This window comes from Alexandromys fortis, unplaced genomic scaffold (genome assembly GCF_014885135.2).
Source record: "Alexandromys fortis isolate MF-2015 unplaced genomic scaffold, M_Fortis_MF-2015_v1.1 scaffold_1, whole genome shotgun sequence".
NCBI classification, from domain to species: Eukaryota; Metazoa; Chordata; class Mammalia; order Rodentia; family Cricetidae; genus Alexandromys; species Alexandromys fortis.
The window spans coordinates 16123062-16148088 of NW_026067927.1; the positions used below are offsets into that span (position 1 = coordinate 16123062).

The window sequence follows — 25027 nt, forward strand, 5'->3', positions numbered from 1 at the left end:
TCAATACGTCTGTATGAAGTGTTCACGTGGGCTGACCACACAACAGGGATTCCTGCGGAGATTCTACCACAGGGACTGATGTTATTAGATTGTTTTTCATCCAAGTCGACTTTGAGCAGCTTTTTAGTACATGTTTATTTATTTATTGTATGTGCATGCGCATGTGGAAGTCAGCCCACAACTCTCACGAGTCTATTCTCTACTTCCACCATGTGGGGGTCCCAGGAATTAAACTCGGGTCATCAGGCTTGACAGTAAGGGACTTTACACTCCGAACCATCTCCCTGGCCCTGAGCAGTTTTTCTCTACTCAGGTGTGGGGTGTCAGGGTATTGGCTATAGTCTGCTAGAGGAGACCTGCACCTCCAAGGAAACAAAACCTCCTCATCTGACCAAGCCTCTCAGTTTTGCTTAATCATCACTCCCGGGACCCTGTAGAACCTAAGCAGGGAATGGTTCCTGGTCCAGGGAGGACTCCCGACTGAGTGGGGGCGGGGCGCGGGGTAGAGGGCTGACAGCAGCCGCCAGTCAGTTATTTCAGACAGCATTTCCTGACAGGGACTGGATCCCTCTGAGTCACCCAGCAGTCACCCGGGGTATTTGCTGTGAAGAACACCTGGAGGAATGTCAAGGCTGTGGTACTCGTGTTGTTCCTGAACCCAAAGGCTTTATTGGAGTCTTGCCAGTTTTCTTCCTACGCTTCATCACTGGCCGCTATGATGTAGATACTGACACTCAGTGACACTCAGGGAACACTGGGAAGTCTGGGAAGCCCTGCAAAAGCTCAGAACACAAACACTTACACGGGATATTGACCAGTCATTTTGTATGTGAGTGCGTATGTGTGCACACGTGTGTGTCACAGCACATGTGCCGAGGTCAGACTCCGCCTTCCACATTATGGGGTCTCAAGGATTGAACTCGTCGTATCCTCAGGCTTGGCAACAAAAGCTTTTACCTGTGGAGACATCTCACAGACCCTAATTTACCTCATCCTAAATATTTATTATCCTACTTAGCAGAGAAAGTTGCTTATCTTTCCTAATAGCATCGGCAACTGAATTCTGAGTATCTTTACTCTGGGCTCTGAGGAGGGAAGGCAATGGCAAAGGGTCTTTACCTTGCTTAGACCTGCGCGACATCTAGTGGTATGGATGTGGAATTGCAACCTTTTCCCTTTAATGTCCCTGGCCTGGTTCAAGCTGAGCCCTGCGAATGGTGTTTGACTCAGTGTCAGGTTGTTCCTCAACAGTCCATACAGCTGCTCACTCACCCACTCCTTACTCAGCAGCCCCCAAGCCCACATCTACCCCAGTGCCAGAGTTTGGGTTAGGGCTTGCTATCCCTCCAGAATATTCTGGAATTTTTTTCTATAACAAGATAAGGAACTCCCCTCCTTAAAAGTCATCTCTGGGGCCAGTGGGATTGCTCAGTGGGTAAAGGCACTTTCTGGACAAGTTTGGTCCCCAGAACCCACTGTGGAAAGAGAGACCCGACACCCGAAAGCGGTTCTCTGACCTCCGCACAAGCACTGTGTTGCTTGTGTACCCTCATACACGACACACATAATAACAGCGATAAGAATTAATCTAAAAAATTTCAAAGCCATCTCCAGAGGTTGGCTCTACGTAGCCTCTAGCCGCAAACCTGACTCGAAGCCCATATGCAAATGTTTGTTGATAAGTGGCGTGTGTGTACCACTACACCGGAAGATGTTTTACACCAGAAACTGGAGTCAGGAAACAACGAACAACATCCACAGATTGAGTAAAAGCGCTCGTTTCCCCTGCGCTACAGTGGAGGCTGTGCTGCTGTTTGGTGCCATCACCAACGCCTGGCCCTGAGAGGCGTCCTAGGGCCTGGCCCCTGGCCACCAAATTGCCAGTCTCCTTTCCCTTCGCTTCTTCTCTCGCTGCCAGCTCTATGCTCCAAAAGGAAGCGTTTGGACTTGAAGATCTCCAAACATGAAGGTGGAGAGGAACCGCCTAAAGTTTTCAAATAACCAACCATAAAGCAAGTATTTTGGCAAACTTCTATAAATGACACAGACCAAAATTAAAAATATAAATAAATGACATCATTGAAGGTCTGGTAGACACAGGTGTGGTTGTGACACATAATTTCACCAGAATATTGCCATCCAAATTGACCTCTTCAGGATGAAAATGTTCAGTTTTTAGGGATTGAAACTTTATCTCAGCCGGGCCACGGTGGCGCACGCCTTTAATCCCAGCACTCGGGAGGCAGAGGCAGGCGGATCTCTGTGAGTTTGAGACCAGCCAGGTCTACAGAGCTAGTTCCAGGACAGGCTCCAAAGCCACAGAGAAACCCTGTCTCGATAAAAAAAAAAAACAAAACAAAACAAAAATTGACAAACGAAACACATGTCTTAATTGATGAGGTCTTCTTTGAATTGAAATGAAGTTTACATGAGACAGAATCAATCATTTAATCAATCATTGTGGGATCCAGTGCATCGGCAGCGTGGTATGGTCACCACCTCTATCTATTTCAAAGCATTTCTGTCTTCCTTAGTGGGCATGGCACTTTCTCAGAAGACATGCTTTCATGTGACTTTAGTTACTGACTTTTATTTTGGATTGAGGCGCTGGAGAATGTACCCAGTATCACACAGTGTACATATCTATACGCCTGAGCCCTGGCCCCACTTCCACATGCTAGCTTAGTGCCGGCGTTCCTAAGTTTCATGGCATATTAAATATGTTTCATGACACAGCTCCTCTGCAGAGCGACGGGCCCAGCCCATTCCACAGTCTCCTCTCCCACGGGAGCTACTGAAACACAGCTGAGACATCCCCTGACCTTGGCAGAGGCAGAGTCCCACCTCTTTCCTGTCCTTCCTCTCAGAAACTGAGGGTTGCAACTGACATCTCTGTGGTTCCACTTGTCACCAACAAGGCAGCTGTGAAGTTAATGACAGGGCAAACAAAAAGCTGGCGATAATTAGACACTCGGATGTTCAAGCGTTATTGTTATTCCGGGGGGAAATCGATTAGCCGAATAGGAAAGTGCCATTGAGACAAACATTTATTTTTCTCCCAGCGCGGCTCCAGCTGGGGAGCTCAGGTTCAGAAGGCACAAAGGTGTTTCTGGTTTAATAGAACTGAAAATGTATTTTCAGAAGTCTGAGAGATGATAGGGGCTTTGGGGAGTTTGTTTTTGTTTCTGGGGGNTCCCAGCAACCACATGGTGGCTCACAACCATCTGTACTGAGATCTGGCGCCCTCCTCTGGCGTGCAGGCATACATTGAGGCAGAATGTTGTATACATAATAAATAAATCTTTAAAAAAAAAAAGAATACTTGAAGAAGTAAAGAAAATTTTTGCCTTATTGGGGATTACAAATAGTCCTGAAAAAATACAAAGAGGAGATTCTATTAATTATTTAGGCTATAAAATAGGTCTATAAAAACTTAGACCACAACAGGTACAAATTAGGAGAAACCAATTGCAGACTCTTAATGAATTTCAAAAACTGCTAGGAGAATTTTCCCATTTACAGCGCACTATTATCATAAAACATGATGAACTGAGTAATTGGTTAAAAACCTTAGAAGATGACAAGGGCTTAAATAGTCCCAGGAAATTATCAACTGAAGTTGAGGGAGAATTGGCTTGGAGAAAGAGAAATTACAGAATGCACATGTAGTTCACGGGGATTCAAAGCTTCAATATTACCCTCCAAGCACTCCCTACAGGGATTCTAATGCAGAGGGAAGATAGTGTCTTGGAATGTATACTTTTATCACACAAACAGAGTAAGAAATTAAAAACATATGTGGAAAAGTTTTCTGATTTGTTTCCAAAAATTCAAGACTTTATCAATTAAGAAGAATAGATCCAGCAGAAATAGAAATTGTAGTACATTTTACTAATGATAAAATTGACAAATTTCGGGCAGAAAGTGAACCTTAGCAAAGAACTTGCAGTAAATTTTTGGGAGAGATTAACAACAAATATCCCAAAAGCAAAAGAATTCAACTTATAAAGAGAACTAGCTGAATCCCTCCTCACATAGTACGGTAAACAAAAACACCTGGATCCCCTATATTCTAAACTGATGCAAATAAATCAGGAAAGGCAGGTTATTAATAAGAAGATTTAAGTACAGTGGATCAAAGGCCTTATAATTCTGTCTAAAAGTCAAAATATATGCTATTCTCAGGGTATCAATGGTTTTTACGGAACCTCTCAAAAATAGTTACTGATTTGCAGTACGCAGAACGAGTTGTTTTACATATTGAAACTGATGAATTTATACCAGATGACACAGAATTGACTTTATTATTTATTCAGTTACAAAAAAATAATCGGGAATATGAATCATCCTGAATGATATATAACACATATCCAATCCCATACGGGTCTGCCAGGCCCTCTAGCACAAGGTGACGAAGGAATTGATCAACTATTGATAGGAAATGTGCTGCAGACCTCAGGATTTCATTTTTAAAAAATCATGTCAATAGCAAAGGTTTTAAAAAAAAGATTTCTCCATTACTTGGCAACAAGCCAAGGAAATTAATGTCCTACTTGCTCTTTATAAACCCAACACCGCTACCTGCAGGAAATAACCCAAAGGGTACTCAAAGGAATAAAGTCTGGCAGATGGATGTATTCCATTTTGTAGAACTTATAAAACTAAACTATGTACACCAAACCATTAATACCTATTCAGAATTTTAATGAGCAACTGCCTTGTTCAGAAAAGGCTGACTCAATAGTCACAAATTTGCTATAAGTTATAGCCATCATGGGCACACCTGTGTGGCACACGACGCCCATCTGCGCTCTTTGCGCCACCATACAGTTCGTGAACCGGGCAAGAGGCTGGAGATTGAAACACATAAATATTCACAGAGAGAGACACAGGTCATCCTTGATGCCAGAATGCCCCAAGAATGCCCCCTTTATTATGTCCAGGGGCAGCTTATATAGAGATAGACATGCCCCAGACAAACGCACCAGAGACCATTCCCCTGCCATCAGGAACTCCTGAGGGTCTCGTGCTCAGAGCAGCTGTAGGCACTCAGATCAGGGGAAAACAGATTGTTTACAAGAAATTTGGGATCTGAAGGTTCACAGCTCCCAACACACCTGTACAAATTAAGACAGACAATGCTTCGGCGTATGTCTCTAAGAAAATGAAACACTCTTTTTCTTTTTATAATATAAAGGGTATTAGAGGAAAGACTGCCGTGGCCTTTGTTGTTGTTGTTGTTAGCAAATTGGCAACGTCCACAGAGGGTTATTGAAATGTGAGATAACTGGGCTTGAGAAGGCTTCCCATGATGGGTATGGTGGATTCCCATCACTCAGGAGGCAAGAGGATGCCAGGCCAGCCTGGGCCACAGAGTAAGACCCTGTATGAAAAAAAAAAATTGGGCTTGGGACTGGAGAAATTAAGAGCACTGGCTGGTCTTTCAGCGGACCTGGGTTCAATTCCACGCACCCACATGGCAGCTCACAACTGCCTGTAACTTTACCTCCAGGGATCAGACACTCTCACAATACATACAGGCAAAATACCAATATCCATAAGATAAGAATGAATAAATCATTTTTAAAACTAGGACTGAGAGGGCAGGACAGATGGCTCAGAGGTTAAGAGCACTGGCTGCTCTTCCAGAGGTCCTGAGTTCAATTCCCAGCAACCACATGGTGGCTCACAACCATCTATGAGATCTGGTGCCCTCTTCTGGTGGGCAGGCATACATGCAGACAGAACATTGTATACATAATACATAAATTAATTAAAAAAAAACTAGGACTGAGATATAGAACAGTTGGTGGGGTGCTTGTCTAGAATGAACAGAGCCCTAAGTTTGATTTCCAACACTGTATGAGCTAGGCACGGTGCATGCCTGTAATCCCAGCACTAGGAGGAGGGAGGATCAGAAAGTCAAGGTTATCCTTGCCTACATAACAGCTTGGCGTGGGATGCCCCTCTGTATGCTGTGAATATGTTTTATTACCATTGGTTAATAAAGAAACTGCTTTGGTCTATGGCAGAGCAGAATATAGCTATGCAGAAAAGCCAAACTGAATACAGGGAGAAAGAAGAGGAAGATGAGAGAGGTACCAGAAGTTGCCCGATAAGTAAGATATGAGGTAACAAGCCATGAGCCTCTTGGTAAATATAAACTAATAGAAATGGGTTAAATTAACTTGCAGGAGCTAATTAATAATAAGCATGGGCCATCAGCCAAACTTTTATAATTAATATTAAGCCTCTGAGTGGTTTAAAAGTGGCTGTGGGACCAGGTGGTATAAGAAACTTCCAGTTACAAGGACTTTGAGGTCATACTGGGCTACATGAGACCCTGTCTCCAAAAAATAAAAAAAATAACAGATTTCCCAGGGGACAGGGAGATGGCTCAGCCAGTAAAATGCCTGCTGTACAAGCACAAGGACCTGAATTCAGATTTCCAAAAAGCTTTGTAAAAAGCCAAGCAAGGTGGCTTGCCCTCAAAACCCTAATGCTGGACAGAAGGGATGGCAATGGAGATGAACCTGAAGTTCATTTATCTGGCAACCCAACTGGACCCCTGAAGTTCATTGATCAGGCAGACTAACCACATCTATGGCTCCAGGTTCACTGAGAGACCCTATCTCAAAAAATATAGCGGAGCTGTGACAACAAAGACACCCAACTGTTAATTTCTGGTCTTCGCACACAGGCACACGTACACATTCATATGTGTACACACACAGTAATTAAACACATACATTAATACAACACACACACACATACACACGGTACTTTCCTCTAATTCTGAAACCTTCCCAGCCTCACACAGAGAAACCCCAGGCCCTACCTGCTCAGCAAAGCTCTGCTGAGAGAGACACAAAGGACAGTGAGCCATCTGCATGGCCACTCAGCAAATCCTAACTTAGTGCGCTGAGAGAGCATCCATAGATGATCGAATGTCCTGTCCTTAGTGGGCTTGGAGGACAGGGGGTGGGGTTTTAATGATGAATGAAAGAGAGAAAGAAAGCAGGGAAAATCCAGAGTGTCCGAAGCAAAGCCCTAGGGGTGCTTAAAAGTGAGGCCACGTGCATCTGGGAGGGGGTCAGAGCTGGTTTCCTGGCAGTGGCACCCATGCAGCTCCCTCCTGCTCATCCTGCGGGGCTGCTCATCCATTCATTGAACACGTGCCATGTTCTAGGCACTGGAGACTTAGCAGGGAACCAGTTAGTCCCCACCTTCATGGAACTTACTCTGCAAAGTAAAGCCAAATAATAGGCCCATTTATAAAAGCACACACACACACACACACACACACACACACACACACACACACACACATTATTGACTTAGTGAGCTGAGCCCTGGAAAGAAGATGAAAAGAGAGTCTATAGAGGAGACAGTGGTCAGAAAGGCAGGCCTGGGACAGCCAGACTTGGGCAAGCTATCGGAAGGAAGCTCTGCTGACTCTGGGCTCTGCTGGCTCTGGGCTCTGCTGGCTCATGTCTCCTTCTCCCTTCCACTTCTCACTTTTACAGTGAATATGTCTGCCTGTGTCTGTCCCTTCATTGTGTTTCAGAAGATTGTGACTAAGCTCACAGCTCTGGGGCATTTGACCCAACGTGTCCAATTTGGGTAACACTTTGGATTTTAAACTTTTGGGGAGGGGTCTTTTAAAACAATCTCTCTCTCTCTCTCTCTCTCTCTCTCTCTCTCTGTGTGTGTGTGTGTGTGTGTGTGTGTGTGTGTGTGTGTGTGTGTCTGTAAGCATGGCATACTTGTGAAGGTCAAAGAACAATTTGGGTTTGTGTATTCATTTTTCACCTTGTTTAGACAGGGTTTCTTGTTCACCACTGCATAGCCCAGGCTAGCGTCTGGGAGGAATCCCCTCTCTCCACCTCCTGCCTCATTGTAGGAATGCTTGGCTACAGATGTGCGCTACCTCAGCCAGTGTTACGTACGTTCTGGGGGACCCGAACTCAAGTCCTCACAGCTGAGCAGCAAGTGCTCGCTGGGCCATCTCCTCTGCCCAGTGTCAATGATTTCCTTTGCAGTTTTCTGGTGGTATTGAGGGTTGAACCTAGGGCCTGAGACATGCCTGCTACCAGCGAGACACAACCCCCTTTTTTGAGACAGTATTTTGCTAAGTAGCCCTGGCTAGCCTGGAGCTCACTGTATAGACAAGAGAGGTCTCACACTGGCAATTCTCCTGCTTCAGCCTTTCAATGTGTAATTTATAGAGATCACAGGCTGGAATTGAAGATGTGCTCCCCCCCCCCCCATGATACCTGGCTCGCGTTTTAGACTACTGAGTTGGAGCTGGAAAGGGATTTCAGAGATTAACGTTCTGCATGATAGTGATGGAGCCACGGATGGATGCAGGGGTGAGGAAGGGCAGTCCTCTGAAGTCTGTAAGGCTCTAACTCTGCATCCTGTAGCCTTAGTGGTGACATTGGCAGAACCTGACATAGAACTGGACACCAAAGCCTCTACAGAAATGGCCAGGAGGCCAGTTTCTAACATTTTCAAAGCAGAGATGAAACAGCATGGATGAGCCAACAGTGACAACTCTTTAGGGGATCACAAAGACTTCTGGCTGCCCCCAGCACCCATCTCCATGGGTGGGAGCCACAGGGCTGTGCTTCCAGCTATGAGGAATGAAATGCCAAGACAGTCCTGTGTTAAAGCTCAGGAAAGACACTGCCTGCTGTATGACCCTTCTTCAGAGCCCACTCGAGGGGCATCTCAGTCCAGCTGGAGCATGTGCTCAGCCCCAGGCACCACGGTGATGTCTGGAGACACAGGGGACGTCACCAGACTCACATCTGGAAACAGGGATCAGATCAACAGTCAGAGTGGGTCTCCAAGCAGGCACTCCCTCGAACTCCAATGCCTCGAAAAGCACAATTTAAGAATAACTCCTGGAGTCACCGATTCCTCGGTCCACACAGAACATTGCCTTTCCACCTTCTTGTCCAGCACACGCTAGTGTACTCTGTCCCTGCAGCTTCTCCAGCACCTGCCAGGTCAGGTGCTTTAGCACACTTGCTGAAAACACAAACAGAAGCCAGTTTCCTGGGTTTTCAAATATCCTAGCTTGGCAAAATTAAAGACTGACAATTGTGAATAGAATAGTTTTTTTCTTTTCCTTTTTTGTTCATATATATATGATGTACTGGCAGTACAGTTTCTCTACGGAGGGAGGGAAACCGTGGATGGGAGGCTGGATGAGTGAATGGGTAGGGCTGGCTGGCTGGGTGAGTGGCTAAGAAGGATGGATGGTTGAGTTCATGGGTACACTCGGGGGATGCAAACCCAAGATGCTTTGTACGTCGGTCAACAGGAAATAATCACTGCTGGCTTCACTGGAGAACTACATCAGAGCAGATGGGAGTGGGGTCACTCCACCCAACTTTAGAGTAGCAATGTTACCAACTCCTCCCACTGTTAAGTTCTCTATCAGAAGGCTCAAATACATGCCCAGTAGCACGAAACTGTCTTAGTGGGTTTAATGATCTTTGCAACTGGGGGTATTGCCCAGTAGCACACTTACCTTGACATGCGAGGCCCTGGGATTAAAGCCCAGTACCACGAAAGTAAATACGTAGATGATTGGTCTGGCTTCCCGACGTCTCTCCTAAAAGACAGACAGCATTTGAAGGCTGAGCTGATTTGGCCACATCCCATCACCTGCTCTCTGGGTCACTTACCTTTGTTAATCCCCTAACACCTAGGGCTGACAGCTATTTCGACAAGAATCTGCCCCCCCCCCCACCTCCATTCCCACCTCCTTTGCTGGTCACCACGATTGCCCCCTGGCGGCCAGGGGCAGGTGCGCCCTCTCGGGACCGCCCGAGGGCGAGTGCGCGTGCGCCCAGGTGAGCTGCCGCCGCCCCGTCCTGAAGCCCTGAGCACCTGCCTGGAAAACTTGTGGTTGGTTGTTGCCCTCGGGTCGTTTCCGGGCGGGGACAGGAACCGGGCCATGGAAGATCCTTTGGGGACTCGCGAGCCCCGGGCCCGTCCAAGAGAGCGAGACCCAGACCGGCGCCCGCACCCGGACCGAGACCGCCACGTCGAGCGGCCGCGGGACAGAGTCGGGGACAGACACAGGGAGAGGAACGGTGACGTGAGAGGAAACGGGGACCGTCGAGCGGGCAGGGAAAGGAGGACGGACCGAGACCCGCGCCAGGATGGACACAGGGACGCGGGCCATCGTGCAGCTGAACAAAGAGCCTGGGACAGGCCCCGCCAAAGCCGTGCGCGGCCCGAGCCCTGGGTGCCCAGCTGGGACACAGCCCCGACCCCCAGGCCCGCGCCCTGGGGGGACTCGGAGCTGCCGCGGAAGCAGGGCCTCGGGCGCCGCGGGTTGGACAGGTGAGGGGGTGCACCTGCTGGGGACCCGGACCGCGCCCCGTCGGCTACAAATCCTAGCTGGCGCTCGGGGGCCAAGCCTTTGTTTGAACTTAATTACCAAAGGAGAAAGGGAAGGTCCTGGAACCAGGGGAAGAGAGAGTTTCAGGACCGAAACCGGAACGGCTTAGAAGGCTAGGTGGGTGGGGCTAGCTGGAAGCTACACTCAAGTGGCCCCATGACTTATGCTTTACACCCTTTTCTCAAGTTAGCCCTCCATACGTTTCAAAGTCCAGTTTCCAGGTGTCGGGGCTCGGCGGGGCGGGGCGGGGCGGGGCGGGGCGAGGGGGAGGTAAACTAAGTTAGCTCAAGAAGAGTTCATAGCTGGACTTGCCCCTCCTCCCAAGACCATATGGCAGAACTGTGCTTTTAAACTAGAAATCAAAGCCACCTGAAGTTCTCGAGTGGGTTTGTAACCCCTTCATCAGTGAGGTCTTTTCTAAGCCGCTTCTTTCAAATCTTATGCTTGCTTAAACCCCACCCTCGGACTTCACCTGTAGGACCCTGAAGTCCCCTAAACACCTGTGTCCTGGAAGGTTTGTGAATGGGGACAGGAAGGAGGATCACAGGTGGCCTGGTCACCACACCCCCTCCTAGAGAGTCAGCATGCCATCCAGTTCCACAGATGTTGTCCCATGTGCAGGCAAGGAGCTGGGCTCTGCAGAGTGAGTGAATGGAATAAAAGAGATGTTGCCCCTCATGACCGAAACAAAGAAAACGGTCCTTGGGTGGGACTTGATGTTTCATCGTGTGTGTGTGTGTGTGTGTGTGTGTGTGTGTGTGTGTGTGTGCGCGCGCGCGCGCGCGCGCGCGCGCATGCTATGCATTGATGAAAGGTTTAAAGATTTCAAACCAAAGAAGATGGGATGACATATGTCCTGGCAGTCTTAGCGTGTCTAAGCATCCCCATCAAGGCATGGTCTTGTCATTATCATTTCAGCTCCTGTCTCTCTTGCAAGGAGGTCTGAGCCGTTGTCAGAGACAACCCTAGCAACCTTAGCTGCTACTAAGTCCTGTTCTGATACCTGGCCTCTGCTGTTAGCCTTGGGAAAGCCTGCTATCATGAGTTTACGTTACACTATCTAAAACCAACTAGCATTCATTACAAAAGCTACGCCCAGATTCTGTCTGCTCTTTCAATCTTTGACACCAACTATTGTCTCCCTGACTGCACCCATCTTGAACTGCAACCACAGGAGTAGAAAAAAGAAGTTCATTTGTAAGTTGCCTCATAAACCAGAGCCCTGGTTACCCCACCTCACCCCAAAGTGAACGAAAGAAATGCATTTGCTTGTTGCTCATTTAGCGGGTTGAGGCCAAAGGGCAGCTTCTCTCTGCCCTTGTAAGCATTTATTGGAAGGAGGGGATACAAGGGAGGGGATACAGGGCCGGGATGCAGTCATTTGCTGTCAGGGTTCAGAGACCGGTGCAGGGAGATGGCAGTGAGGCAGCCAACCGCAGCCCAATGTGAAAGCAGTTCTTACAGAAGAAGCTGGGCTTCGGAAAGAATAAATCTGGTGGCCTAGAGCTGAGTTCCGTGGAAGGAAGATGGAAGAGAAAGACAGAAGGTGTTTCAAGCAGAAAAACAACTTCCTCAGTGACCAGAGGCCTGGGTCCTTGTTAGGGGTGGAGGATTGCTCACTGCTGCTGGTCCAGTGTGCCTAGGCTGTGAGTGTGCACAGTGCAGGAGCCTCCTGTGTGCTCAGTATGCCTAGGCTGTGAGTGTGCACAGCCTCCTGTGTGCTTAGTATGCCTAGGCTGTGAGTGTGCACAGCCTCCTGTGTGCTTAGTGTGCCTAGGCTGTGAGTGTGTACAGTGCAGGAGCCTCCTGTGTGCTCGGTGTGCCTAGGCTGTGAGTGTGCACAGCCTCCTGTGTGCTGATGAATGGATTAAGGATTTCAAACCAAAGAAAGATGGGATGACATCTATGTCCTAGAAATCTCCCGAATCCACCAAGTAGAATGCAGCCTCCTGTTGAATCTCGGGCAGAGCCCAGCATATATTAGACAAAAGAAAGGACAAAAAGAGACAGAAGGTGCCAGGGTGGCCAAGGAAGAAATGACAGATCTCAAAAGTAGCCTGGCTGGGTGTGATGGTATATGACTATAATCCCAGCACTTGGAAGGTGGAGGCAAGAGGATCAGCGGTTCAAGGCCAAGTTCCTTACTGAGTTGAGAGTTCTGATACCAGTGGGCTTGATAGCACAAAGCTGTGACCTAGCACTTCAGAGGCTGAGGCAGGAGGATAACATGTTTAAGGCAAGCCTAGGCTGCATGCTGAGGAATGAATTTTTTTAAACCATAAATGAAACCTTAATACTAAACAAATTGAGTTGCCATCCCTAATGTCTGCGTGCTCCTTGGTTGCAGTGAACTTGCTTCGGAGAGATATGTGTCCCTGCACTCCCAGCCTGAACGACAGGAAGAGGAATATTACAAGTCTGAAGCCGAGGGGCTCCTGGAATGCCACCAGTGCAAATACTTGTGCTCAGGGAGAGGTGAGCCTTGGGGAACCCCATCTGACCATTTATATTGCAAATGGCTTGGGGAGAGGCAAGGTAGGGGTTGGATGGGTATGAGTTGGTGAATTCAAAGCTCATTGAAATTGTCCCCTTGGGTTCCTAGCATTCTCATTCCCGTGCTTGCGTGGGATTCATGCTTAAAAGAAAAGACAGGAAGGTCTGACCAGGGCAATGAGGCTCCGCAAGCTTATCCAGGGTGCTTGGCTCTGAGCTTGGGTCAAGCATGCTTCCACCTCTCAGCCCCCTGGGGAAGTTGGCATGTTCGGTGTCCTGTGAGGTGCTTGTGGTGGACAGTGGCCCCTCAGGCACAGCAAGCCCCATAGAGGGAACGTCATGCCAGCAAATACCCAACTTGCTCCCGAAGCCAAACAAGAACGAATGGTCTCCTTAGAGACCTGATGCCAAGCAGTCGGGCCCTGGCTTTCACTCTTCATTGACTGAGATGCATAGCATGGATAGAGTTTACATTAAGACCAAATTTACAGCCTAGCATGGTGACTTGCATGTCTGTAATCCCAGTTTAGGCAGGATTGCCGTGAGTCCTGGAACAGCTTGGGTGACATAGCAAGACCCTATCTCAAATAACAAAGAAAGTCATATTCATGCATAGAGAAAAACAAAAGTGTCAAATAACTACTTAACCCTTCCACACACCGAGTGCATTAATATTTTCTCTTTCATTAAAAACAAAAGATGGGGCCAGTATGATGGCTCAGGGGTATGCTGCCAAGCCTGCCGACCCAAGTTCAATCCTTAGGACCTACTTGGCGAAAGGAGAGAATCAACTTCCCCAAGTTGTCCTCTGGCCTCCCCACATGTGCTATATAGATACACAAATAAAGCAAAAGCTATGGCATGGTGGCATGTGGTCAGTGGGCACCGGAGGACCAGGAGTTCAGAGACCAGCCTGAATTGTAGGAAGCCCTGTGTCAGACAAAACAGAATGGACTTACGGAGTCTTTAACACTGTCACTAGTGTTACGACTCAGCAGTCACTTCCTACCAGCCTGGCCTCCCAGGTTCTGGTCTTGCCAGCAAGGAGGAAAATCTGGTTTGTCAGGATGAACCTGACGGTGGGGTTAGTCTGCTGAGGCTGCCCGTGACTAAGTGTGGAAGCATCCCAGCCTACAGGGGGGAAATCGTGGAGTCCACAGCTGAAGGTGTGCTGTAGGTGATGGCAAGGAATAGTGATTACAGGATTATGAAGAACTTTGATGGGAAGCCTCTAAGCCATCTGACTACATACACTGCTGCCAGCCATGTCTTTAATCCTCTCCGCAACTCAGGCTCAGAGAGGCACAGCAAGTTACCCAGGTCACACAGTCATTAAATGAAGGCACTGGAAGTGAAACCAGGAACCCCAGCCTAAGGCCTCAAAGCGTTTCCTTGAGGAAGTTCTTCTCTTGTGCTGTAAATAACAGGAGCAAGTCTGAGGCTGGCTAACAAGATTTCTTCCTTCCTTTCTTCTTCCTTCCTTCCTTCCTTTCTTTTTTTCTTTGTTTTTCCTTTCTTTCTTTCTCTCTTTCTTTGTCCTTCCTTCCTTCCTTCCTTCCTTCCTTCCTTCCTTCCTTCCTTCCTTCCTCTCTTTTCTTTCTGTGATTGATTTTCCAAGAGGACGGGCAGGGCCTGGGCTTCTGACCAAAACACACCTAGATTTGATTGCTTCTGGCTATTTCACTTTGAGCCTGGCGGTTGGGTATGGAAGTCCTGGTCTGTTGGAAAGCTTGAGGATGGTTCGGCCCTCAGAAAGCAACAGATGGGCGCTGGTGAAGAACGCTGGTGTTTGGTGCTCCTATACCGGTGCACAGGCAAGCACTAAGTGGCAAGACAGCCGTCTGCATTAGGACTGGCTGGGGCAGGAAGACACGCCTGGGTGCAGGTCACCGGAAGGCATTTAAGTCCACAGTGGAGTGGATCCTTTGTGGCTTTTTCTTTGTCAGTGAAATCGTGTCATTCCACTCCTCCCAGTACACAGGGCAGCCTGTGGCCCTCTGGGGACACTCTGTGATTCACCCCTAGAAAGTTCAGTGGAACACTCAGACCGACAGAAAGAGATGAGAGCCAACTTCACTTTTGCAAGAAAGAACTCACAGAGACATCTTTAGGGGCTGGAAGTAAAGATCAGATTGAAAGCAGGTGTGCCTGTGGCTTGCACACATGAGGCTTCCCTTGACCCTACCCCAGTCCTCTGTGAGTGTAGATTCTGTTCATTGACTGTTTGGAGGGACAGGTGTGTAGGGTTAGTTCCATGATTAGAAGATGTAAGTCTCAGCTCATTTGCATATGGAACACTTCTCCCTCCCCACCTTCTTGCTCTCCCCTATCCTTAGAAGCTTAGTTGTCTTCTTCTTCTTCTTCTTCTTCTTCTTCTTCTTCTTCTTCTTCTTCTTCTTCTTCTTCTTCTTCTTCTTCTTCTTCTTCTTCTTCTTCTCCTCTTCCTCCTCCTCCTCCTCCTTCTCCTCCTCATCCTCCTTTCCCTCCTCCTCCTCCTCTTCTTTTTCTTCTTGTTTTAGTTTTTCAAGACAGGGTTTAGCTTAGCTCTTAAATTGCAGCAGTTTGTACTTTCTGGTAGCTCTGACCATCACTGCAAAGCACCTTTGAAAGTCTGACCTTTCAGCCAGGACGGAGGCACGCAGCAGCAGCCCCAGCCACCTAGGAGGCTGAGGCGAGGGGGTCAGTTGAGTCCATGATTTAGATCAACCAAGGTGACATAGACTATCTCAAAACAAAATAGACAAGCTGGGCTTCATGGGACACACTTGAAATTCTAGCACTTGGGAGGCTGAGGTGGGAGGACCACAAGTTTCAGGAAAGCGCTTTCTCAAATAAATAAAATAAAACAAAAATTTCAGTTTTCTTCCAATTAGTATAGTCATTTCCCCCCTTCTGTGTGTGTGTGTCCATGCGTGTCTGCAAGTGCATGGAGGCCAGAGGACAATTCCGACATCATTCCTCAAGTGCTCTCCACCTTGTGTTTTAAGATGGGGTCTCTCATTGGCTGGCAGACCAGCAAGCCCCTGGGATCCCTCATCTCCACCCCCAGCGCTGACATGACAAAGGCCAGACATTACACACGCATGCATGTACAGTAAGCGTATGTAGGCTATGGAGGCTCTAGGCTCCCATCCCTAGTACCACACACACAAAAAAAATGTTTGTCACATAACCGTGCACTGGAGAAATCTAGATGTCCCTTCGTCCCATTGAATTGTTTAAATTCATAGTGACGCCAGGAATGATGGCACCTGAGAAACTAAAGCAGAAGGATCCAGAGTTCTGGGCTAACCTGTGCTCCATGGTGAAACCATTATAGTAATCTCTACACCTTTTAAAGTCCTGAGGTAGGGCCGGAGAGATGGCTCAGGGGTAACAGCGCTTGCTGCTCTATGATAAGGACCCGTGTTTGGCTGCACACCACATCCGGCAGCTCACGAATGTCTGTAACTAAGCGCCAGGATATCTGGCATCTTCTTCTGGCTTTTGGGCACATGCGCATATACTGACCTGTGTAAATAATAAGAATTAAAGATAAATCTCTAAAGTAGATTATGTTTACAGAGAGATAAAAATATATTTAGAATTAAAACTTAGATTTCCTGAGATGGGGAGACATGTGTATGTAGAGAGGGAGTAGATCTCATATAGTCCAGGCTGGACTGATATTTACTAGGTAGTTAAGGCTGGCCAAGAACTCCTGACCATCCTGCCTCTGCCTCCCAGTACTGGGGTTACAGTCAGGTGCCACCACGCCTAGTATTTTACGTGGGTGCTGGGGATCTAGTTCTTGTGCTTAGAAGGCAAGCTCTTTACTGACAGCCATCCCTGCTTGGCTTTTTGGTTTTGTTTTTCAAGGCAGGGTTTTTCTGTGTGTGGCCCTGGCTGTCCTGAAACTCACTCTTTAAACCAGGCTGGCCTTGAACTCTGCCCCCTGAGTACTGGGATTAAAGGTGTGCACCACCACCACTTAGCCCTGTGTGGCTTTTTTGAGTGTTATGCTTTTCAGTCAAAAGAATTTCACAAAAGCATTCATGCTACCACCTCACACTAGCTGTGCAGCCGACACTCGCTGTCCGCTATGGGCAGAAGGAACCGGCGGGAAGGATAGTGAGAGTCTCCTGGTGCAAAGACAGCATCTCGAAACAGTAACGCCCTCTCCTTACAGCCTGCTGCCAGATGCTGGAGGTTCTGCTCAACTTGTTGATCTTGGCCTGCAGCTCTGTCTCTTACAACTCCACAGGGGGCTACACAGGCATCACCAGCCTGGGCGGGATTTACTACTACCAGTACGGAGGGGCTTATAGTGGCTTCAGTGGTGCTGACGGGGAGAAAGCCCAGCAGCTGGATGTGCAATTCTATCAGCTCAAGCTGCCCACAGTTACTGCAGCAATGGCCTACAGCGGAGCCCTCATGACCTTCTCCTGTCTCCTCATCCTCGGGGGTATCCTGCGGGTCCCATGGCACTGTCCGCCGTGGCTGGTGATCGAGGGCTTGATGGATGTGCTCATCGCTGGGGCGTACATCCCGGCCTCGTACTTCTTCTTCCAGCACCTCTCAGCTGCCTACAGCTCAGATGTGTGTAAGGAGAGGGAGGCCCTGTACCAGAGCAAAGGTTACAGTGGCTTCGGCTGTGGTATGCACGGGGGAGACATAGGAGCAGGAGTCTTTGCCGCCATGGGCATTGTGGTCTTTGCCGTGGGAGCTGTCCTGGCCTTTAAGGGTTACCGTAAAGTCAAGAAGCTGAAGGAGAAGCCCGCAGAAATGCTTGAGTTTTAGACTTCTAGAATGTTCTGCCGAGTATACATGATAGCAGGCACTTTCAACCATGATCTTTCACAAGAATTCTTCTTTCATGTGGATCTCACTAATGACCCAGAATACCAAGCCAGTGTGGGTATGCTGGTTTGAGCTCCTGGTTGACTGGAGAAGTGTTTCTCTGGTTTCTGGAATCTTCTGTGGATGTGGACCTAACCAAAAATATATCAAAATCCAAAACACTAGAGCCAGACATGGTGGTACAGGTCTGTAATCTTATAATCCTAGCACTTTTAAGTTGGAGGCAGCAGACTCAAGAGTTCAAGGCTAGCCTGGGCTAAATAGCAAGACCCTGTCTCCAAGCCAGATAAAGAAGGAGCTGGATAAAAAAAAAAACAAACAAACAAAAAACAGTCAACCAGTGGTGGTACGCACCTTTAATCCCAGCACTCAGGAGGCAAAGGCAGGTGGATCTCTGAGTTCGAGGCCAGCCTGGTCTACAAGAGCTAATTCCAGGACAGATTCAAAACTACAGAGAACCCCTGTCTCAAAAAAAGAAAAAGAAAAAAACAAAAAAAAAACAAAGAAGAAGCTGGTAAAGGCCAGGACCCACAGCAGGAAGGCGAGGGGCACTTCACATCAGGGTAGGGACAATTACATTGGAAGCTTCTCCTTAGAGCTCACAAAAAGTTCATCGACAGGGGATAGCCCCGCCTGAATTGTGTGTTCTAAACTTGGATCTCTTCAGTTGGTGCCCCGGGCATCTCCACACTGAGTATCTGGTCCCTGCATTTCTTCAACTCTGTGGATTCTGGGGGACACTCCCAGAAAAACTTCAGGGTGAGGGCATCGCTTAAGGAAAAGAGAATCAGATTAAATTCACTGAGCTGCAAAGAAACCATTCTACAGGCCCCTTACCGCAGCCCTGAGTTCTCAATACGCATTTGTACCCTCTTGTAAATGTGCCATTGTATGAAGAACTTAGCCCCGCAGCTGCTAAGTTTCTTTGGGACCTGCCCAGAAGAAAAGAATGTAAAGTCTTTTTCCCTACAGAGGAGTGTTACTTTTGGCCAGATAACTTCATGGACTGGACTCTGAATTCCAGCGTGGGCCATTTCAGTGTATTATGTTGCAAGCAAATCTGTTCTATGCTTGATGGGAATCCAAGCATTTCAAAGGAAAAAATTAATTTGGAGGCAGCGGTTTTCTTTATGTCCACTATCCATTATTTACTTAAATGCCATTGATTGATTTCGAACACTTTGGGCTTAGGGGCAGAATTGGGCACACCTCTGTCACCTATGGTTAGAAGTCCCCTTGAATACTGTGAGAGATTCTGCTCAAAGAAAAGGGGAGCTTTTAATTTTATTTTTTTTGTTCTGTAGATACCTTGACTTCACATATTGTTTTATTTTCACAAAATAAAAAGATCAAACCAACTTGCTCGCCTTGGATTTTTTCCCCCTCAGAACAGTTAGGGACAGCGCAAAGGCAGAAGTAGACAGAGAATTAAGCGGAGTGTTACATGGTCAACTGCAAAGTCAGCCTTGCTCAGAAAGATGCTGTTTACAGTAAAGATCTGGGGACTTCAGAGTCTCTGCTTCCACAGACCTCTGCCATCTCTCTGGAGACCCAAACCATCCCAACTGGGAGATAAATTGCAACGCCTGACTTTCTTTCCTTTTTCTCTAATGTATCTTTCTGCATCAGCAGTGTGTTTAAAGATACTTGTGACTGTCTGGTAGGTAGTTTAGCTAGCAGGTTGGGCTGGTTGGTGCTGGGAGTCATCCCTGCAGTGGTAGTCATGTAACAGATCCTGTCGTCACGGCACCTAGAAGACACGGGAGACAAGATTTCTACCACTTCAGCCAAGAGATGCGTGCCGTGGGTACCAGAAGGAAAGAGGGTCATGTTTCCCATCTCTTGTAGCAGTACAGTGTTTCTGTTTCTACATGCTGACGGAAGGGAAATCAGGGTGGGGAAAGACGTGGTGTGTGGGAGACAGCTGCCCCTCTACCAGTGACATCTGGGCTGGTTCATCGTCTGCTGTGCTTACAGAGCCTGGCTGAAGAGTGGGCAGTTTGAATCTTATGTTGAATTTTAAATAAGAGCAATACAGTTTCTCAACTCTCAGATCCCCACGCTGCTGTGTCCCCTGGCTTTTCAGGAATTCACGTGGGCCTGCAGAAGATAAGCTCAGCTGGCTGCGCCTGAGGATTGTAAGGCTGCTGCCCCTTAACTGCCTCCGTGCTAAACATGGTGCCCATTAGTGCAATGCATAGCTGTCCTAATCTCTGGGAAATGGCACTTTTCCAGAATTCTCTCCTTGTCTTCTCCCATTTTAGAATATTACAGAGATGCCCTACCATTCATTTATGATTCTCAAGGAGTTTTAGTCATGTGTCAGTGTCCGCGGGGATTGGTCCCAGAGCCCCTTTCAATATTCAGATCTGAGCATGCTCTGGTCTGTATAAAAGAACGGCATGGTATTCGCGTATCACATATCCATAGCCTCCTGTATCCTCGATCTCTGATTATTCGTAACTTAAACATAAATGCTATACAAACAGTTGCTAAAATGTATTGTTTAGCGAACACCCCTGAGAAAAAGCCAGCTTTGTTCCTTGGTCAGATGCTTTTCAATCCCCAGTGGAACCTTCCAGTGCAGAAGCTGCTACTGGGGATGGGGGGGGGGGCTGTTCTCCCTTCCACTTGACCCCTCCCACAGGCCTGGGAGGGAGGTGGGTGAGGCTGGAAGTCTTGTCTTCATTCATCAGACAAAATGCCTACCACTTGAAAGGACTTCAGTGAGTGGGGGCGAGGCAAGATTACATCAGTAAAGAGCAGACAATGGAATCTGGTATTCGAATTTGAGGTTCTCGCCTCTGCACCCCGGGAGGATGCTAATCATCAAACTTCCAGAAGTCCAGCCTGTAGCTTCTGCAGGGGTCAGTGACAGGGACAGCCAGCAGACAAGAGGCCTTCAGTCTTGGCCCACCTGTTGACTCTCAGTGCTTTGAGGAATCCGCAGATCTTCCTGACGTCTAAGAAGTTCCCTACCCGTGAACAGCACAAGTATTTGTCTGTAGAAACCTGGCTGAGCCAACTGGTCCAACCACACAACCAAGCCGGAAGTCATATAAGGCTGGGCTGACTGATCTAGAGATAGCGCTGGCAGATAGTAGACGAAAGCAGCAGCAAGATACTGGATGGTGTGTGTGCTGCTGCTGTGTTGGGAGGGAGGGGGAAGGAAGGTGCAACTAGATTTGGGTGTTTTTATCTGTAAAGAAAGGCTGGAAAGCGGGCTGAGGAGATGGTTTCGTGGGTAAAGAACCCGTCTCACAATCATAAGGACCTCAGTTCAGATCCCTAGACCATGTGTTAAAGCCATTCTTGGTGGTGGGTTCCTGTCAGTCCTGGGCTGATGAGATGGGAGGCAGAGATGGTGGCCCCCCTGGAACGCACCAGTAGGTAGTTACTCAAGCCTTTCTGGTGAAGTTTCGGCTCGGCAACAGCCCTGTCTCGAAAAAAAGAACCCCTGAGGAATGACACTCGGCACGTGTACATGCATAGCCTCCCACCACAAACATGCACACATGCACGCATGCACACACAGAGAGAGAACGGGAGACAGAAGCAGGGATTGTTAGGAAGTTAAGAAAATGCCGGGGAAGCCTGGGTCAAAACTGGTCTCGCTGAACATAGCGGACAAGGAGGACTACTGAGACCTCAAGAACAAGGGCAACGGGTTTTTGATTCTACTGGACCTATTGGTTTCGTGGGAGCCTAGGCAGTTTCGTGGATGCTCACCTTACTAGACCTGGATGGAAGTGGGTGGTCCTTGGACTTCCCACAGGGCAGAGAACCCTGATTGCTTTTTGGGCTGACGAGGGAGGGGGATTTGATTGGGGNGGGCGGGGGTGGGGAAGAGACAGAAATCTTTAATAAATAAATAAATTTAAAAAAAGAAATTAAAAAAAGAATTATTAATATTATACTCCCCAAATATAACTGCTGATAATATAAAAAAAAGAAAAAAAAAAGAAAATGCCGGGAGTCCTGGTGGCCGGGTAAGGGTTTGAGACCATCTGGGCTACACAGCAAGACTGTACTGGGGGACGTGGAGAGCAGGAATGAAAACATTTCAGTTTATACTTCGTGACAGTAATGCTTTTTTCAAACTTTTCATTTGAAATTTCACAAGAAGTCACAGGGCTGCACAGGGTGGCCTTTCGTCCCCTTCAGTAGTTTTCCCGTACTTGTGAGTCTTGAATAAGGATAGCAGGGCCCAAGAAAGTGGTGATCTTCAGAGCTGGGTAACACACTCTCTCTCTCTCTCTCTCTCTCTCTCTCTCTCTCTCTCTCTCTCTCTCTCTCTCTCTCTCTCTCTCTCTCTCTCTCACACACACCCCTGCCGCCGCCTCCCGATTCCCCGCCCCCGCCCCCTCACACTCATCCGTGTGCAGCTTTGTCATTAATGTGCTCACCACAAGGGCGCCCAGAAACACTGCATCCCAGCAGCCCCCGCTAGTGCTGCGCCTTCACAGCCACACCCATCCTCTTCTCCCACCCCACTTAGCCGGTCCCCGGCATTCCCCGTGCGCCACGTGTGCCGCATTCTGTCCCACTGAGACTGCTCCTCAGACGGAATCATGTAACCTTTTGAGACCAGAACTTTCCCTCCACTTATAAATACTTTGAAATTCACCCAGGGTCCTGCCTCTCACTCCCTGGAGATAGACAGGGTGGGGGTGGGGAATGGGGGTACCTGGACCATTCACTGCTCAAGGCAAAGTCATCCCAAGACTCGGCTGTTACAAATAAAGCCAACACTAGGAGACTCGCCATCATGTTATTATGTTTTTCTTCCTTTTTTAAATTTCGAGGCTGGCTCTCATTGTGTAGCCCAGACTGGCCTCCCGCTCAAGGTTCTCCTCCTTGAACTACCAAGTAACTTTATTTCTTTAGGGTGAATGCCTAAGGGTAAAATTGCAGTACTGTACACCTGCAATCCTAATACTTGGGAGGTTGAGACAGGTAGATAGAGTTCAAGACCGTATGTCAAAAAAAAATTTTTTTTTTAATTTTTAAGCCTCCAACATTTTCAGGTTGACATTTGATTTTTTTGTAAGAATTTATTTTATGTATATGAAGGTTTTGCATGTGCAATGCTTGCATACCTGACGCCCTCTGAGGTCAGAAGAGGACATTGGATCCTTTGGAACCAGAGTTACAGAGGTTGTGAGCTACTGTGTGGGTGCTCGGAACCCAACCCAGGTCCTATGCAAGAGCTACAGGTACTCTTATCCCTGAGCCATCGCTCCACCCACCCAACCGGCAATGATTTTTTTCTTGGCGGGGGGGGGGGGGGGGGGGGGGGGGGGATGTATGATACTTTCCCTTCAGAGCGCTTGCCTAAAATGCACAATGTCTGGATCCCACCATAAGCGTTAGAATTTTAAATGGCTTTAAAAAAAAAAAAGACAAAACCAAGAATGTTGATCAGGTTGCTGAATTGAGCCGCTGGTCACCCCCTTCGGAGCCAGGGGATCCCTAGTTCCCCTGGTGAGTGACGCAGCCTTAAACCGGACTCTCTCTTCCCCCAGGTGTGGTGCAGATAGTGGAGGTGATTTTGAATGGCATGGTTCTCATATGCATCGTGGCTTCCTACTTTGTCCTGGCCGGATTCAGCGCCAGCTTTGCCAGCGGCAGTGGCTTCGGGAATAACTACTACTCCCCTTTTGAGGGTACAGAACTGGAGCAGGTTCGGCAGCTGGACCAGCGGTACACCATCCTGCGGTCACCCCTGATCTATGGCGGCGTGGCTGTTTCCCTAGGACTGGGCGTCCTCACGATGGGCGTTTTACTGAAGGGAGCCAAGAGTCTAAGGAAGCTCTCTGGGAGGTGGCTGCTGTCGGAGGCAACCTTCAGCCTCTTGGCTGCAGTAGGTTACTGTGTGGGCGTTGGCTTTTACCTGTACGGTGCACTGAGCATCAATTCCACAGACACTTGCAAAAACAGAGAGAGGCTCTATGCCCGTAAGGGTCTCACCTGGATGAACTGCCAGCTGGCGGGCACGGATGGGGCAGCGGCCACCTTCGCTTGTCTTCTGGTGATTATGTACACAGCCAGCGTGGTGCTGGCCCTGCGGGGCTACCGAGAACAGAAGCGCTACAAAGCCAGCCAGGAACAACACAGAAATTACATTGATGTCCCAGAATATGTGTGGTCTGAGACGCTCTAAGGAGATCTGGAACTCTCTTTGTTCCTCTCCTACAAGCACTTGAGTAGACAACCATGATTTCCCAAGCTCCCGGAGGCACCTGAGCAGAGTTAAGTTGTAAAAGTCTGTTGGGGGAGGGGAGATCATATTTGTTGAAAAAAACCGTCTGGCAAGGCTGGGTATGCCCTTGTGGTAGGGCTCTTGCTGTGTGGTGAGGCGACAGTATTAAGTAGGAGACTAGCCAAAGAAATTCTGAGGACTGAGGACGCATTCTGCGTGTGCAGAGAGCTATAGTAGTGGTAGCCAGGGACTATCCTGTAAACACGAAGGAGCCCAGATGGAAAACAGACTATCTCTACAGGAGGTTAACCTGGGCGCCTCCTCTCTCAGCTGCCTGTCAATAGGCTCTAGATTGGGAGGCCTCAGGGGAGAGGGGAGGATGGAGGGGCTTTACACCACAGAGGAGATCCAGGTCTTCTGCTGTCCACCTTCATGTCCGGGCAGGGGAGGGGGGGGAATGACATCCTCCACTGTGAATGGCAGTTTTCAGGGCTGGAGAGATGGCTCAGCTGTTAAAGGCACTGGCCACTGGTACAGAGGATCCAGGTTCCCTTCCCAGCACCCCTGTGTCTCACAATTCACAGTTCCTCTTCTGAACTCCAGGGGCACAGCACAAACATGGTGCACATACATACAAGCAGACAAACACTCATTCATAAAATAAAAATCTTTTTTTTTTTAAAGGGCAACAGCACACTGTTGTAGTTGGCAGTTGTGGGGTCGGGTTCCAATGAGTGACTATTTCTCTCTCCTTCCAAGAGGGAGCTGCTGTGTTGTTAGAGGGTCCCATCCATGGCAGTTCTCCAGAGATGGAAGAGGGGTTGGGCTACTTACACAGGAAGGGAGATGCTTTTAGCATGGTCCTCTTTAGGATTCCAGCTTCACAGACCCAGTAAAAATATTTTCCACTAGCTGTTTCTAGTAGGTGTGTTTGTGTGTGTGTCTGTGTCTGTGTCTATGTATGTGTGTATATGCATGTCTGTGTATCTATGAGTGTCTGGGGGAGGATATTCCATTGGAATTAACTTTTGGTGGGTTTTTTTTTTTTTTTTTTTTTTTTTTTTTTTTAAACA

General features: G+C 48.1%; 1 protein-coding gene across 3 annotated transcripts; it reads left to right on the plus strand.

Annotated features, from left to right (window-relative positions):
- The first annotated feature begins 9868 nt into the window (after positions 1 to 9868).
- On the plus strand, positions 9869 to 24998 carry Marveld3 (MARVEL domain containing 3). 3 transcript variants are annotated; one of them, XM_050143516.1, is made up of 3 exons: positions 9869 to 10362; positions 12768 to 12895; positions 23278 to 24998. In XM_050143516.1, exons 1-3 carry the CDS (start codon positions 9971 to 9973, stop codon positions 23913 to 23915), a joined length of 1158 nt encoding a protein of 385 aa, XP_049999473.1. In that variant the 5' UTR covers positions 9869 to 9970; the 3' UTR covers positions 23916 to 24998. The 3 variants fall into 3 exon arrangements, with proteins under 3 accessions (XP_049999473.1, XP_049999476.1, XP_049999475.1); XM_050143519.1 differs by lacking the exon at positions 23278 to 24998 and adding an exon at positions 17157 to 19568; XM_050143518.1 differs by lacking the exon at positions 23278 to 24998 and adding an exon at positions 17082 to 19565.
- The last annotated feature ends 29 nt before the right edge of the window (positions 24999 to 25027 follow it).

Bases quoted from the DNA above. Each gene is read 5' to 3' on its own strand.
- Marveld3 (XM_050143516.1), top strand. From the start codon at position 9,971: ATGGAAGATCCTTTGGGGACTCGCGAGCCCCGGGCCCGTCCAAGAGAG. The intron at 10,363-12,767 runs GTGAGGGGGTGC...CCTTGGTTGCAG, and splicing joins GGGCGCCGCGGGTTGGACAG to TGAACTTGCTTCGGAGAGAT. The intron at 12,896-23,277 runs GTGAGCCTTGGG...CTCTTCCCCCAG, and splicing joins ATACTTGTGCTCAGGGAGAG to GTGTGGTGCAGATAGTGGAG.